Raw genomic sequence first — 17,133 nt, 5'->3', positions numbered from 1 at the left:
GTTGATAAAAATGAAACATTCCCGCCTCTGAGCCAGAAACCTCTCTGCAGACAGTCCTCGCGAGTGGAGGCGGCTTTCCAGCTCATTCTGGGTTGACATCAGGCAGGATAGGTGTGTCCGGAGGGTCTGGCTGTTCTCTCCCATTATGAGTTGTGGGAGCTCATCAAACTTTCCCGCTGAAGCCGGAACAAAAAATCGGCTGGAATTAAATGGTTCCAGAAACGGAAGGGGGGTTAAGCAGCCTGTGAATTCTTCCACTAATTCACACTGTTCTCCAAGGGATGAGTTCAAAGAGAATCAATCACTACACTGTGTAATTTCCTGAAATAATCCCTGCTGTCTGTCCTGAATGAATCCATTTCACTAACAAATGTTGAAATGTTTGCTCCACACCCACAGGGTTTCATCAGTTTAAAGCCACAAACAGAAAGGTCCAGTTTTCTCCTGGAGTTTGAGACAAATCAGCTTCCAAAATGATGCCGAGTTTCAGCCAATGAGGGAGATCCGGGCTCAGCCCCGCCCTTCATTCACTCTGATTGGTTGGAGGATCAGCCATTTCCGCTGGGTCCTCCAGCACCGTCCTGTCTTCCTATTGCTCCCGAGTTGCCGTCAATCACACCCCAGGCATTGTAATCTGAGCATGCGCAGACAATGGCGTCAGACGGTAAGAGAGCTCGAGCGAGCGGGTTTAAAATGGAGGTTTTTACAAACACTGAGTGCGGATCCGGAGCCCAAAATAAAACCGGCTACATTTTCTACCTAAGACCCGAATAGAAAGCGTGAAAATTATCCCGACTCCCCGGTTTTCGGTTTCTCCCACTCGGGTCTGACTCTGGGGTGAGGCCGGCGAGGCCCAGCGCATGCGCAGTGTCAGCTCGTTCAGGAAGCGTCTGTAAATGGATGGAAAGTGATAAAGGTTAGGGAGCGTCTGTAAAAATGGTGATTGTCAGGAAATGTCTGCAAATGAAGGAAATGATGACTGAGCATGGAGTGCTTAAAAAGGAAGGGAACATGCTGATGCCTGTAAAGAATCGTTGAGTCCTAGAATTGTACAACACAGTTACCTGTGGAGATGATGATGTTTGATCTTGAATTTTTGCAGTCCGTGTGGTGAAGGTGCTCCCATAATGCTGTGCGATAAGGAGTTACAGGATTTTCACTCAGTGATGATGAAGGAACAGTGACATGTGTCTAAGTCAACAACAACAATGTGTATTTATATCGTGCCAGCCAGGATTTTGTTAGGATAGTTAAGTCTAGAGGTAACAAAGGAATAGATGAGGGTTTCAACAGCAGATGAACTGAGATAAGGATGGAGTTGGACGATGTCACTGAGGTGGAAATGGGTGGTCATGGTGATGATAAAGGGGAGCCTGCAGCAATACTGTACTTGGATTTCCAGAAGGCATTTGATAAGGTGCCACATCAAAGGTTATTGCGGAAAATAAAAGCAGCTGGTGTAGTGGGTAACATATTAGCATGGATAGAAGATTGGCTGGATGACAGAAAACAGAGAGTGTGCAGAAATGGGTGTTTTTCTGATTGTCAGGATGTGATGACTGGAGTCCTGCAGGGGTCTGTGCTGAACGTTTTACAATTTACATCAATAACTTAAATGAGGGCAGCGAAGTCATGGGAGCTAAATTTGCTGATAAAACAAAGATAGGTAGGAAAGTATGTTGTGAAGATGACATGAGAAGATTGCAGACGCATATAGATAGGTTGAGTGGGCGGGCAAAGATCTGGCAAATTGAGTATAATGTGGGAAAATGTGAAGTTCACTTTGGAAGGAAGAATAAAAAAGCAGAGTATTACTTAGATGGAGAATGACTGCAGAATTCTGAGGTGCTGAGGGATCTAGGTGTTCTAATGCATAAGTCACAAAAAGTTATTATGCAAGTACAGCAAGTAATTTAGAAGGCGAATGGAATGTTTTTCTTTATTACGAGAGGAATTGAACATAAGAGTAAGGATGTTATGCTTCAGTTATACAAGGCATTGGTGCGACCACATCTCAAATACTGTGCGCAGTTTTTGGTCTCCTTATTTAAGGAAGGATATAAATGTGTTTGAGGTGGTTCAGAGGAGGTTTACTCAATTGATACCTGGAATGAGTGGGTTGTCTAATGAGGAAAGGTTGGTCAGGCTGGGCTTGATTCCACTGGAGTTTCGAAGAGTGAGGGGTGACTTGATTGAAGTATATATGATCCTGAATGGTCTTGACAAGGTGGACGTGCAAAGGATATTTCCTCTTGTTGGTGAATCCAGAACTCGGGACATTGTTTGAAAATTAGGGGTCGACCTTTTCGAACAAAAATGAGAATTTTTTTCTCTGAGGGTTGTGCGACTCTGGAACTCTCTGCCTCAGAAGTCGGTGGTAGCTGGTTCATTAAATACTTCTAAGGCAGAGGTAGATAGACCTTCGGCCTGTCCGCAAGCGTGACCCAGACCTCCCTGTCGCTTGCCATTTCAACACACCACCCTGCTGTCATGCCCACATGTCCGTCCTTGGCCTGCTGTAATGTTCCAGTGAAGCTCAACGCAAACTGGAGGAACAGCACCTCATCTTCCGACTAGGTACTTCACAGTCTTCCAGACTTAATATTGAGTTCAACAATTTCAGATCATGAACTCTCTCCTCCATCCCCACCCCCTTTCCGATCCCCCTAATTTATAATTTTTTTACAACTATATTTTTTTCTTTTCCCTCCTATTTTTAGATTTATTTCAATCTATTGTTTCATCTCCACCTTTTAGCCCATTTCGATTCCTTCCCCCACCCCACCCGCACTAGGCCCATCTGCCACTAGCTTGTCCTGCTTGCTTCTCTTAATGTCCCCATTAGCACATTCTTTAGATAATATCACCACTGTCAACATCCCTTTGTCCTTTTGTCTATGACACCTTTGGCAGTCTCTCCTTAGCCTCCACCTATCACTGGCCCCCTATCAAGCTATCCTGTCCCACCCCCTTCTACCAGCTTATATTTCATCTCATTTCTATATGTCTTAGTTCTGATGAAGGGTCATATGGACTCGAAACGTCAACTGTATCCCTCTCCACAGATGCTGTCAGACCTGCTGAGTTTTTCCAGGTATTTTTGTTTTTGTTCTAGATTTCCAGCATCCGCAGCATTTTGCTTTTATCGTAGATAGATTTTTGTTAGGCAAGGGAATCAAGGATTATTGGGGATAGATAGGACTGTGGAATTTGAAATACAAGTAGATCAGTCATGATTATATTGAATGGCGAAGTAGGCTCGAGGAGCCGAATGGCCTATTTATGCTCCTACTTTGCATGTTCGCATGACGTGGATATGTGTTTGGAAGGTCAGTTTGGGGTGAAACATGACACCGATGTTGTGAACAGTCAGGTTCAGCCTCAGACAGTTTCTAGGGAGAGGGATGGAGTCAGTGGCTATTGAGTGGAGAAGGGACTGAAGACAATGGTTTCAGTGATAGGGGAGGCGGTGGCATAGTGGTATTGTCACTGGACAAGTAATCCAGAGATCAGGGTAATGCCCTAGGGACCCAGGTTTGAATCCCACCATGGCAGATGGGTGGAATTAAAAGTCTAATGATAACCATGAAACCATTGTTGATTGTTGTAAAAATCCATCTGGCTCACTAATGCCCTTTCGGGATGAAAATCTGCTGTCCTTACCTGGACTGGCCTACATGTGACTCCAGACCCACAGCAATGTGGTTGACTCTATCAAACAACTGCCAGAAATTGGATGAGGAATGAAAACAGACGGACCACCTGGCATTGACCTAGGCCAGAAGCAGCAACAGCAAACTCAGCTCTGTCGACCTTGCAAAGTCCTCCTTATCTGCTGCCAAAATTGGGAGAGCTGTCTCACAGATGAGTTAAGCAACAGCCTGACATGCTCATACTCAAGGAATCATAGCCACCTTCACATTGAGGATACCCTCCATCGTGTTGTGTGGCACAACACTAGCAACTCAAGACAGGACAACCAGAATTGTACTCAACCACAGTCTGTAACCTCATGGCCCAGCATATCACCTACCCTACCATTACCACCAAGCCTGGTTCAATCAAGAGTGCGGGTAGCATACCAGGAGCAACACGAGGCAAATGTAAAAATGAAGCTACGACACAGGACTACTTGAGTGCCAAACAGCATAAGCAGCAAACGATAGACAGAGCTAAGTCATTCCACAACCAACGGATCATATCTAAGCTCTCAGTCCTACCACATCCAGTCGTGAATGGTGGTAGACAATTAAACATCACTGGAGGAGGATGCTCCACAAACATCCCCACCCTCAATGATGAGCAACAATCTTTAGCCAGAAGTGCTGAGTGGGTGATCCAGCTCTGCCTCCTCCAGAGGTCCCCGTCCTCACAGATGCCAGTCTTCAGCCAATTCAATTCACTCCATGTGATATCAAGAAATGGCTGAAGGCAGTGGATAATGTAAATACTATGGGCCCTGACAATATTCTGGCAATCGTAGTGAATACTTGTGCTCCAGAACTTGCCACGCCCCTGGCCAAGCTGTTCCAGTACAGCTGCAACACTGGCATGTACCTGGCAACATGAAAAATTGCTTAGATTTGTCCTGTACACAAAAAGGACAAGTCCAACCTGGCCAATTGCAGACCCATCAGTCTAATCTTGATAATCAGTAAAGTGAGGGAAGGGTTCATCAACAATGCTATCTAGCAGCACTTGCAGAGCAATAACCTGCTCAATGACACTCAGTCTGTGTTTCGCCAAGGACACTCAGCTCCTGACCTCATTAAAGCTTTGGTTCAAACATGAACAAAAGAACTGAACTCCAGAGGTGAGGTGAGAGTGACTGCCCTTGACATCAAGGCAGCATTTGACTGAGTGTGCCATCAAGGAGCCCTAGCAAAACTGGAGTCAATGGGAATGAGGGGAGAAACTCTCCCCTGGTTGGAGTCATAGCTAGCACAAAAGAAGATTATGGTTGTTGGAGGTCAATCATCTGAGTTCCAGGACATCACTGCAGGAGTTCCTCAGGGTAGTGTCCAAGGCCCAACCATCTTCAGCTGCTTCATCATTGACCTTCCTTCCATCATAAAGTCAGAAGTGGGGGTTTTCGCTGATGATTGCACAATGTTCAGCATCATGTGCGATTCCTCAGTTACTGAAGCAGTCCATGTCCAAATGCAGCAAGACTAATCAGGGATGGTCAGCATGGATTTGTTAAAGGAAGGTCTTGTTTCTCAAGTTTGATTGAATTCTTTGAGGAAGTGACAAGAAGGGTTGATGAAGGTAGTGCAGTCGATGTTGTGTACATGGATTTTAGCAAAGCATTTGACAAGGTCCCACATGGCAGATTGGCCAGGAAAGTAAAAGCCCATGGGATTCAGGGTAATGTGGCAAACTGGATAAAAGGTTGGCTTTATAACAGGAAACAAAGTGTAATGGTCGATGGATGCCCTTGCGAATGGAAAGTTGTCTCAAGTAGTGTTCCACAGGGTTCGGTGTTGGGACCCTTGCTGTTTGTGTTATATATTAACGATTTGGACGTGAACGTGGGGGGCACGATTGGGAAATTTGCAGATGACACAAAGACCGGTCGAGTAGTGGATAGTGTTGGGTAGCCAAAATCTCCAAAACGATATAGATGGATTGGTGGAGTGGGCGGTAAAGTGGCAGATGGATTTTAACATAGAAAAATGTGAGGTCATACATTTAGAGAGGTCAAACAGTTACAGGGATTACACAGTAAATGGGAATACACTAAGAGGGGTAGATGAAGTGAGAGATCTTGGCATACAAGGACACAGGTACCTGAAGGCAGCAGTTCAAGTGGACAAGGTTGTAAAGAAAGCATATGGAATGCTCTCCTTCATTGGCAGAGCTATAGAATATAAAAGTAAGGATATAATGTTGGAATTGTATAAAACACTGGTGAGGCCACAACTGGAGTATTGTGTGCAGTTCTGGTCACCACATTACAGGAAGGATGTAATAGCTTTGGAGAGAGTGCAGAGGAGGTTTACAAGAATGTTGCCAGGGTTAGATAAGTGTAGCTACGAGGAGAGATTGGATAGGTTGGGGTTATTTTCCTCAGAACAAAGAAGGCTGAGAGGTGACTTGATTGAGGTGTACAAAATTATGAGGGGAATAGATAGAGTGGACAGGATAAAATTGTTTCCCTTGGTGGAGAATTCTAGAACCAGGGGACATAGATTCAAGATAAGTGGCAGAAGGTGTAGGGGGGACATGAGGAAGAACTTTTTTACGCAGAGGGTAGTGGGTGTCTGGAATTCGCTGCCCAAGTTGCTGGTAGAGCCAGAAACTCTAAACTCTTTCAAAAAGTACCTGGATCTGCACCTTCAGTGCTGTGAGCTGCAGGGCTACGGGTCGGGTGCAGGAAGGTGGGATTAGAAAGGACACCTGGGTGTCCTTGGGCTGGCATGGACAAGATGGGCCAAATGGCCTCCTTCTGTGCTGTAACTTTTCTATGGTTCTAAGACCTGGACGATATCCAGGCTTGGGCTGACAAGTAGCAAATAACATTCATGCCGCACAAGTGCCAGGCAATGACCATCTCCACGAGAGAGAATCTAACCATCTCCCCTTGACATTCAATAGCATTATCATTGCTGAATCCCCCTCTATCAACATCCTGGGAGTCACCAGTGACCAGAAACTGAACTGGACCAGTCATATAAATACTGTGGCTACAAGAGCAGATCAGAGGCTAGGAATGCTCCAGCGAGTAACTCACCTTCTGACTCCCCAAAGCCGGTCCAACATCTACAAGGCACAAGTCAGGAGTGTGATGGAATACTCCCTCTTTGCCTGGATGAGTGCAGCTCCAACAACACTCAAGAACTCAAGAGGTTTGACGCCATCCAGGACAAAGCAGCCACTTGATTGGCACCACATCCACAAACATTCACTCCCTCCACCACTGACACAGAGTAGCAGCAGTGTGTACCATCTACAAAATGCACTGCTGGAACTCACTAAGGCTCTTAAGACAGCATGTTTCAAATCTAGAAGGACAAGGGCAGCAGATATATGGGAACACCACCACCTGGAAGTTCATCTCCACACCACTCAACATCCGGACTTGAAAATATATCGCTGTTCCTTCACTGTCGCTGGGTCAAAATCCTGGAACTCCCTCCCGAACAGCACCGTGGGTGTACCTACACCACAGGGACTGCAGCGGTTCAAGAAGGTAGCTCACCACCACCTTCTCAAGGGCAATTAGGAATGGGCAATAAATGTTGGCCGAGCCAGAGATGGCTACATCACATGAATGAATGAAAGAAAGAAAGGAAAGTTTTTGCAGTATTTATATGAAAGACATTGCTGCTCATCCAGTACTGGATGTCAGACAAATCAGGATGGTGTGTGACTTGGAAGGGAACTTAGAGGTGATGATATTCACGTGCACCTACCACCTTGGTCCTTCGAGATGGTTGAGTTTGAGGGGTTGGTACATTCTGTCAAAGTTCTGGTCAAGCCGTAAACATATAAAATCCCTCTCCTTTACCCCCTCTCCTACGTCTCCCTCTCTCCTCACCTAGTTTCCAGACTGTTGTGTACAGCCAGACCCAGACTGGGTGGCAGGTTCCCTTCCCTGAAGGACGTTAGTGAATCAGTTGGGTTTTGATGACAATCCAGCAGCTTTTGTGGTTACTTTTTCCTCGTGACAGCCCCACAAATTACCAGATTCATTCAGCTCAATTATACAACCTGTCTTTGTGTTTTTGTGGGGTCTGTCTCATTCCCTTTTTATCTGTTTTAAATCAATTTCACAGGATATTAGAAATGGAAGATTTGCAGTCAGAAAACTAAAACCAAATCTCACATGAGAATCTGACAGAGTTGCTCAATTTATTGTCACCTGAATATCATCGGAATTTGAACATGGCAGGAAAAAGCACCGTTCACGGTGGGGAGAAACCGTACACGTGTTCTGTGTGTGGACGAGGTTTCAGCCGATCATCTGGCCTGTCGAGACACAAGCACAGCCACAACAGGGAGAAGCCATGGAAATGTGGAGACTGTGGAAAGGGATTCACTCAGTCATCCTACCTGCTGATACACCAGCGAGTACACACTGGGGAGAGACCATTCACCTGCCCTGAGTGCGGTAAGGGATTCACTCAGGCATCCAACCTGCTGACACACCAGAAAGTTCATACAGGGGAGAGGCCGTTCACCTGCTCTGACTGTGGGAAGGGATTCACTGCGTCATCCCACCTGCGGACACACCAGCGAGTTCACACTGGGGAGAAACCATTCACCTGCCCTGAGTGTGGTAAGGGATTCGCTTGGTCATCCAGCCTGCTGACACACCAGAAACTTCATACAGGGGAGAGGCCGTTCACCTGCTCTGACTGTGGGAAGGGATTCACTGCATTATCTCTCTTGCTGACACATCAGCGAGTTCACACTGGGGAGAAACCATTCACCTGCTCCGAGTGTGGGAAGGGATTCACTTCGTCATCCCACCTACTGGCACATCAGCGCACTCACACTGGGGAGAGGCCATTCACCTGCTCCGAGTGTGGGAAGGGATTCACTCAGTCATCTCACCTACTGGCACACCAGCGAGTTCACACTGGGGAGAGACCATTCACCTGCTCTGAATGTGGGAGGAGATTCGCTCACTCATGCCACCTAGTGACACACCAGAGAATTCACACCGGGGAGAGACCATTCCACTGCTCCAAGTGTGGGAAGGGATTCACTTCATCATCCCAGTTACTGACACACCAGCGAATTCACACTGGGGAGAGACCATTCACCTGCTCAGAGTGTGGGAGGAGATTCGCTCACTCATGCCACCTAGTGACACACCAGAGAATTCACACTGGGGAGAGACCATTCCACTGCTCCAAGTGTGGGAAGGGATTCACTCAATCATCGCACCTACTGACACACCAGCGAGTTCACACTGGGGAGAGACCATTCACATGCTCCGAGTGTGGGAGGGGATTCACCCTGTCATCCGACCTGCTGAAACACCAGCAAGTCCACAGTGGGGAGAGACCATTTACCTGCTCTGACTGTGGGAGGAGATTCACTCTGTCATCCACCTTGCTTATACACCAGCGAGTTCACACTGGGGAGAGACCATTCACCTGCTCTGAGTGTGGGAGGGGATTCACGCTGTCATCCAGCCTCCTGAGACACCAGAGAGTTCACACTGGGGCGAGGCCTTTCACCTGATCCAAGATTGGGAAGGATTCACTCAATCATCCCACCTTCTGACACACCAGTAAGTTCAAGAGTAACTACTGTGATTTCATTTTGCTTTTAATCACATCCAGGACTGAATCATGTTCATTGGGATCTGTTTTTCCCCTTCTACAAAGGAAGATGGTTGTGGTTTTGGAGGTCAATCATCTCAGCCCCAGGTCATCGCTGCAGGAGTTTCTCAGGGAAGTGTCCTCAGCCCAACCATCTTCAGCTGCTTCATCAATGACCTTCCCTTCATCATAAGGTCAGAAGTGAGGATGTTCACTGATGATTGTACAATGTTCAGCACCACTCATGGCTCCTTGGATACTGAAGCAGTCCGTGTCCATATGCAGCAAGACCCAGACAATTTTCAGGCTTGGGCTGACAGGTGGCAAGTTACTTTTGCTTCACACTAGTGCCAGGCAATGATCATCTCCCCATGGCATTCAATGGCATTACCATCACTGAAACCCCCACGATCAACATCAACATCATGGGGGTCACCATTGACCAGAAACCGAGCTGGACTGGCCATATATATTTATATATAGTGTGGCAACAAGAACAGGTTGACACTGGGAATTCTGTGGTGTGTTTCGCACCTCCTGTCTCCTGTCACAAAACTATAATAATTTTCATAATATTATTGTGGTTTATTGTAAAGTAGGTTTATGGATGTGAATGTACATGGTTCTGTCTGTGAGATTTAATTAGTCATGTAGACTGTTAGGTTGAAGTTATCAAAAGAAGTTAGGTGTACAAATGGTATTATAAATACTAATGAGTAAATCTGGACGAGGGCTTAGCATATAAGATGTGAAGGAAATTTGAATTTTTAGATAAATGAATGAGTTGTTGGGTTTCAAAGGGATGATAGGATGTTTACAACTAGCAAGATAAGCAAGGCCAAGCAGTGTGTTTATTTTTCCAAAGGTACTGACCATATTGGCAACATGAAAGATTTTTATATTATGGGAAAGCTAAATTTCCAAAGACATATAGAACAGTGGAATTTACAGATTAAAGAGCGAGAAATATATGTAAAGAGGAATGAAAAGCGTTGTTGTGGGGCCATGTAAGATCTAAGAGGAGTATGTAAAACAGCCTTAGAGAAATCTCCGGCCATTTTTGCAGAACTCTACTGTGTCCAGTAACTAAATTTGGAGAAAAGCCTTTGGAATTCAGTTGAATTCAGTTGAGTATGTGCTGTGGTAGACTTGCTGGTTTGCTATTTAAATTTAAAATCTATTTGGACTGTTGCCTTAAAGTGGGTGTGTAGTTGGGAGTCAGGTTAATTAGGAATTTTGAGATTTGTTATAGTATTAAGTAACTGTAATCTTATGTATGTGCTTGAAATCTTTTCTTTTGTTAATAAATGTTTCAATTTAGTTTAAGTCTCTAAAGGTGTTAGTCGACTCATTACTTCTGAACAGTGCATGAAGCTCTTTGAAATAAATACAAATTGCAAAACCATTGTGATAGCATCGCCAAGTTTCCCTTGTGGATTTGGTGCACCTGGCAAGTATCTCCTGCCACGTCATGACACTCCCCAAAGCCTCCCCATCATTTACAAGGCACAAGTGAGGAGGGTGATGGAATACTCTCCAATTGTCTGGATGAGTGCAGTTTCATAACACGCAAGAAGCTCAACAACATCCATCACAGAGCAGCGAGCTTGACTGGTGCCCCGTCCACTACCTTAAACATTCATACCCTCCTCAAACGACCCACAGTGACATCATCTTATAAGATGCACTGCAGTAACTCACCAAGGCTCCTTTGACAGCTCCTTCCAAACCTGCAACATCTACCATCTGGAAGGACAAGGAGAGCAGACACATGGGAACACCACCACCTGGAAGTTCCCCTCCAAGCTACTCACCAACCTGACTTGGAAATATATCGCCGTTCCTTCACTGTCGCTGGGTCAAAATGCTGAACTCCACCCCCCCCCCCCCCCCCCCCCACCTAACAGCACTGTGGGTGTACCCACACTACATAGGCTGCTGTTGTTCAAGAAGGCAACTCATCACAGCCTTCTCAAGGGCAATCAGGGATGGGAAATAAATGCTGGTTTATTGCGTGTTATGAAACTGCACTCATCCAGACAATTGGAGAGTATTCCATCACACTCCTCACTTGTGCCTTGTAAATGATGGGGAGGCTTTGGGGAGTGTCATGACGTGGCAGGAGATGCTTGCCAGGTGCACCACATCCCAGAATGAGGTAAAACTATTGTCCTCATTGTCAAGGGGAAGCAAGGATGCAGCACCAGTCTGATACAGCCCTTGTTCATAAAACCAAGACCCATCCACATAAACACCAGTGGAATTGGATAGTGGTGTGGATTTAATACATTAATTGAACACGGCCTCTTTCACCTGACAAGTATGTGGGTTTCTTTCATACTGTAACATCCCAGACAATTGGTATTTGTGAGATTACAGCATTTTAATACCCTTGATTTGTAACTCCATAATTCATCTACTCTATCACACTGGGGATACTCCCTTCACTTGACCCTTTATTAATAATGTCACTGTGGTATCTGGGGGCACGTAGAATTATTGAATTAAACTCTACCAGGTACTCTATACTTAACTAACCACTGAACCCTTAATTAAAAGCAATATGCTGCAGATGCTGGAGATCTGAAATAAAGGTATTGATGTGGAAAAAGAAACGGAGATAATGTTTCGAGTGCAAAATTATTTTCTTCAGAACTGAAGAGAGGGAGAAATAGGCATTGAAAGTGTGTGGGGCGTGTCAGGTAGAACAAAAGAGAAGACGAAGTCAGGAGAAATTAAATAATGGTGTGATTGAACGAAAGGCAAAGAGAATGGTAATGGTTGTAATAAACAAAGCACAGTCAGTTTTAAAATCAGAATAAAGAACAAAAGATTGTCCAGTTCTGTTCTGAAGAAGTCGTATTGGACTTGAAACATTAACTCTGTTACTCCCTCCAATGGTGTTGCCAGACCTGCTGAGTTTTTCCACGCTTTCGTTTTTATTTCAGTGAACCCTTAATATCTGCTCAGTACACTGGTCAATTGATCTTTCCACAGGGGTCAGTGAGTCGGAGAGGTATCCAGAGATAAAAACAAAAAACTACTGCGGATGCTGGAAATCCAAAACAAAAACAGAATTACCTGGAAAAACTCAGCAGGTCTGGCAGCATCGGTGGAGAAGAAAAGAGTTGACGTTTCGAGTCCACATGACCCTTCAACAGAACTGAGTGTAGTTAGGAGAGGGGCGAAATATAAGAAATATATATTTCTCCCCTCTCCTAACTACACTCAGTTCTGTTGAAGGGTCATGTGGACTCAAAACGTCAACTCTTTTCTTCTCCACCGAGGCTGCCAGACCTGCTGAGTTTTTCCAGGTAATTCTGTTTTTGTTCTGAGAGGTACCCAGCCGGAAAACCTTTTCTATTCACCTCTTCCATTTCTACAGTAGACAGACATTGTTCTGACAGTGCCAGCAGGGATATGGAATTAATTGGATAGCTATTCCAAAAAGCCATCTGTGCTGTGTTATTTACAAAACAGTGAACATTCAGTGTCAGGATAAAGAGAGGAAGAGCGAGGAACCAGTGACTGTGGCATTGAACCCAGCTAGAGTCAGCACCTTCAGGGGAGGAGAGGGAGGGAAACCAGTTGGGAAAAGTTTTAAAAGCACCCACCAGAGAGCAGCAGTTTAAATCACTTTTAGAAATTTTAATTGCGTAACAAAATTATTTTCGAGTATTGGATATTTCAATGGCGCTGCTGATACCCAACATTCCCTGCGGCTATGAATATGCTCAATTAACACTACAGGAACTCAGTGCGCAGGCGCGGTGCTGAACTACCAGGAACATGCGCAGTGCCACCTAGTTCGGGGCGGCCGTGCGAGTGCTGGGTTTTTGGAAATAGGTGAGAGCGGGCGGGGCGGAGGGAGGAATGGAACCCAAAGGTGAGAGTGGGGAGGGAGGGGAAGTTTCATAAAAACCCAGTGAAGGCCTCAAGCCCCGAATAAGACATTGTAGGTCCCGCGTCTGCAGCTCGGAGGCTTTGTTTCCGGGCAACATGCCCAGGTTAGCGGCTGCCATCTTGTTTCAGAGGCAGCAATGCGCATGCGCGAGCTCAGACTCTTCGACGTTTACAACACATTCGGCCCATCGCGTCTGTGATGGTCAACAAGGATCTGACGTCATTCATCCCATTTTCCAGCTCTTGGCCCATAGCCCTGGAGGCTATGGCGACGCAAGTGAATATTTAAATACTTAAATGTTACGAGAGTTTCTAACTCAATCATCCTTTCAGGCACTAAGTTCAAGACTCCCACCATCCTCTGGGTAAAAACATTTCTCCTCAACTCCCCTCTTAGCCTTCTACCTCTTACCTTAAATCTATGCCCCCCTGGTTATTGACTCCTCTACTAATGAAAAAAGTGCCTTCCTATCCCCTCTATCTATGCCCCTATCTTATCTATCTTATCTCTATCTATCTCTATCTTATGCACCTCTTTCAGGTCCCCTCTCAACTTTTGCTGCTCCAAGGAAAACAACCCCAGCCTATCCAATCTTTCCTCATAACTCAGACCCTTCAGCCCAGGCAGCATCCTGGTAAATCTCTCCACCCTCTCCAGTGCAATCACATCCTTCCTATAATGTGGTGACCAGAACTGTCCAGAGTACTCCAGTTGTAGCCTAACCAGTGTTTTATACAGTTCCAGCATAACCTCCCTGCTCTTGTATTCTATTCCTTGTCTAGTAAAGGCAAGTATCCCATATGCATTCTTAGCCACCTTACCTACTTATCCTGCTACCTTCAGGGATCTGTGGATATGCACACCAAGGTCCCTAAGATCTTCCGTACTTTTTATGTCATACCATTCACAGTATAATCCCTTACCTTGTTAGCCCTCCCCAAGTGCATTACCTCACACTTTTCCGGGTTGAATTCCATTTGCCATCGCTCCGCCTACCTAACCAGTCCATTGATATCCTCCTGCAGTTTACAGTTATCCTCCTCACTATTTTCCACCCCACCAATTTTTGTGTCATCCGCGAATTTCTTGATCATACTCCTTACATTTAAGTCCAAATCATTTATGTTCACCACAAACAGCAAGAGCCCTAGCACTGAGCCCTGTGGAACCCCACTGGAAACCGACACAGAAACATCCCTCTACTATCACCCTCTGCTTCCTGCCTCTCAGCCAATTTTGGATCCAACATGCCACATTGCCTTGGATACCATGGGCTCTTACTTTCTTGACCAGTCTGCCATGAGGGACCTTATCAATAGCCTTGCTAAAGCCCTTGCAGACCACATAAAATGTGGCCCTCATCAACATTCCTGGTTACAACCTCAAAAAATTCGATCAAATTTGTCAAACACGACCTTTTTTTAACAAATATATGCTGACCATCCCTGATTAATCCGTGTCTCTCCAAGTGCAAATATATTCTGTCCCTCAGAATTCTTTTGTGTGACCATCTTGGTGATGTAACGGAGTGGGCGTGACTTCAGGGTTCCAGTGACCGGGAGAGAAAATCGGTGACTCATTGGTTTTACTCTCACTCCACACACAGGAACTGGTGACAGGTCCAGGTTAACAGATGGACAATGTGCTGTAGGGCGCATGTGTGGCCTTCTGAAGAACATAAAAACAAGAACATCAGAATTAGGAGCAGGCCATTTGTCCCATCAACCTTGGTTCCCCACTTAATAGATCATGCCTGATCTGATTGTGGCCTTCACTTTCCTGCAACCAACCCCTCCCAAACCTTTGACTCCCCTATGGATCAAAAATCTGTTGAACTCAGCCTTGGATATATTCAATGTCTCAGCCTCCACTGCTCACTGGAAAAGAGAATTCCAAAGACTAATGACCCTCAGAGAGAAGAAATTTCTCTTTCTCTCAGTGCCAAATGAGAGTCACTTTATTTTTTAACTGAGCCTCCTAGTTCTAGATTCCTCTATGAGGGGAACCATCCTCTCAGCATCTACCCTGTTAAGCTACCTCAGAACCTTACATAATTAAAAGCAAAATACTGCTGATGTTGGAAATCTGAAATAAAGACAGAAAATGCTGGAAAATCTCAGCAGGTCTGACAGCATCTGTGGAGAGAGAAACAGAGTTAACGTTTCGAGTCTGACCCTTCTTCAGAGCTGAGTTTTTCCTGCATTTTCAGAATCTTACATGTTTCAATAAGATCACCTCTCATTCTTTTGAACTCCAATGTGTATGGGCCCAATCTGCTCAACCTTTCCTCATGATACAAACATCCTCATTCCAAGAATCAGCTCAGTGAACCTTCTCTGAACTGCTTCAATGCAACTATGTCCCTGCTCAAGTTATCTTGGATCAGCAGGCAGGGGGAGAGAATGTTGTGAATTCTATCCTGGGTTTTGAAAACTCCTTTTACAGGGAGTTAGAAGGGGAGGATTTACACACAGCAAACTCAAATCAAGAGAAATGTTTGTCTCTTCTGAATTTCTAACCTCAACTGGCACTTACGACTTTTGTAATCTCCTTTTACAGGGAGTTAGAAGATATGAAGACTGTGAGACCTTTCTCTGACTCCAGCACTTCTGGTAACTTTACAGTTGCAGACTCCAGCAGATTTTAAATTTAAAAACAGTGAAATTGTTTCAGGGGTGAGTGTTATTGAGCATCCATCTACAATTTAGAGCTTTTCATGCTGTGCTGTGGTTCCAAGGCTCTGGGGCTGGTGTGGATCCATTACTGTGGATCTGAATTCATGTCCATCCATTGTTCTGTTTCATCTCTCCCCTCCCTGATCACCTCTCTGCCATTGTTTAACTTCCTCTGCCTCTAATCATGGGTGTATTTAACCATGTTTGGTATTTTACTGTTATTTCCACAAACTGTCTAAATGAGGTTTCCACTGCTGTCCATGCCGTGGCCTACTCACTGCTGATTTACCAGCTTTATCTTCCATAGTCAGGAATTGATTTTCCTGCACTTTAGTCCATTTCTCTTCTGCTTCTGTGCTTATATCGACCATTTTTATCGCACCATTTTTACTCTCCATAATTCATCCTGCACATCCTGAAATGTCAACTCTCTTTCTCTCTCCACAGTTACTGCCTGACATGCTGAGTATTTCCAGCATTTTCTCTTTTTATTTCAGATTTCCAGTAGCTACAGTATTTTGCTTTTGTTTTATTGCAGGCGTTTCTCACAGAATTGAGTCTAGAAACAGAGATGAACCAACTGAGAGTCGGTTTATGTCGGATGGTTGCCGAGGTTGATCCCTGGCCTCCTGTCTAGCACCGTTTCCATGCAGTTATAGAATGATTACAATACAGTCGGAGGCCACTTAACCCCTCCTCCCCATGCTGGCTCTCTGCAAGAGAAAATCAGCGAGTCCCACTCCCCTGCCCTTTCCTCATAGCCCAACAGTATTTTTTTTATCTCTCCAGGGTCTTGTCCAATTTCTTTTGAAGGCCTTTGTTACATCAGTTTGAGCTGGAGGGGTAAATGGAGGAGAAGCTGCTGGGTTTAACCCCGAGATGGTGGAACCCAGTCAGGCTTGGCAATTTCCAATGTCAAGGAAGGTAGATTCTAGGAGAGATCAGGTTGTTAAACGGACACTGTACAATGTAAAAAGGGATCGTTTTAGGATTAGGTGTTCTTGCAGATGTTTTTTATCTATTTTACTTATACATATTTTTATAATATCCTTGGGATTTGGGCGTCACTAACAAGACCAGCAGCAGATATCACCCATCCCCAGTTATCTGTGGAGAATATGATGTTTGACCTTCTTGAACCGCTGCAGTCCGTGTGGTGAAGGTGCTCTCACAATGATGTTAGATAAGGAGTTACAGGTTATTCACCCAGTGATGATGAAGGAACAGTGATATATGTCCAAATCAATAAAATGTTCTAAGGCATTTCACAGAAATGTTA

At 45.1% G+C, this 17,133-nt stretch overlaps 3 protein-coding genes and 1 long non-coding RNA gene across 4 annotated transcripts in view; 2 read left to right on the top strand and 2 right to left on the bottom strand.

Annotated features, from left to right (window-relative positions):
- The window catches only part of LOC144697286 (uncharacterized), a 229,749-nt gene that overhangs the window by 40,824 nt on the left and 171,792 nt on the right, over positions 1-17,133 (bottom strand). The gene's annotated exons all lie outside the window — the stretch shown is intronic.
- LOC144697360 (uncharacterized) overlaps positions 1-17,133 on the bottom strand; it is a 309,889-nt gene that overhangs the window by 243,799 nt on the left and 48,957 nt on the right. The window lies entirely within an intron of this gene.
- The window catches only part of LOC144697435 (uncharacterized), an 18,743-nt gene continuing 2,421 nt past the window's right edge, over positions 812-17,133 (top strand). Inside the window, exons 1-2 of the mRNA XM_078569411.1 lie at positions 812-837; positions 7,779-9,165. Of these exons, the coding sequence (XP_078425537.1) occupies positions 7,888-9,165 (1,278 nt within the window). The 5' untranslated portion in view covers positions 812-837; positions 7,779-7,887. The remainder of the gene's footprint in view (positions 838-7,778; positions 9,166-17,133) is intronic.
- LOC144697020 (uncharacterized) overlaps positions 15,814-17,133 on the top strand; it is a 16,251-nt gene continuing 14,931 nt past the window's right edge. Inside the window, exon 1 of the mRNA XM_078568787.1 lies at positions 15,814-15,854. The gene's annotated coding sequence lies outside the window, so the exon portion shown is untranslated. The remainder of the gene's footprint in view (positions 15,855-17,133) is intronic.

The sequence above is a fragment of the Cetorhinus maximus genome, chromosome 23, assembly GCF_964194155.1.
Source record: "Cetorhinus maximus chromosome 23, sCetMax3.hap1.1, whole genome shotgun sequence".
Classification (NCBI taxonomy): Eukaryota; Metazoa; Chordata; class Chondrichthyes; order Lamniformes; family Cetorhinidae; genus Cetorhinus; species Cetorhinus maximus.
Note: the sequence above shows the minus strand (reverse complement) of the source record. Positions and strands in the feature narration are given on the sequence as shown.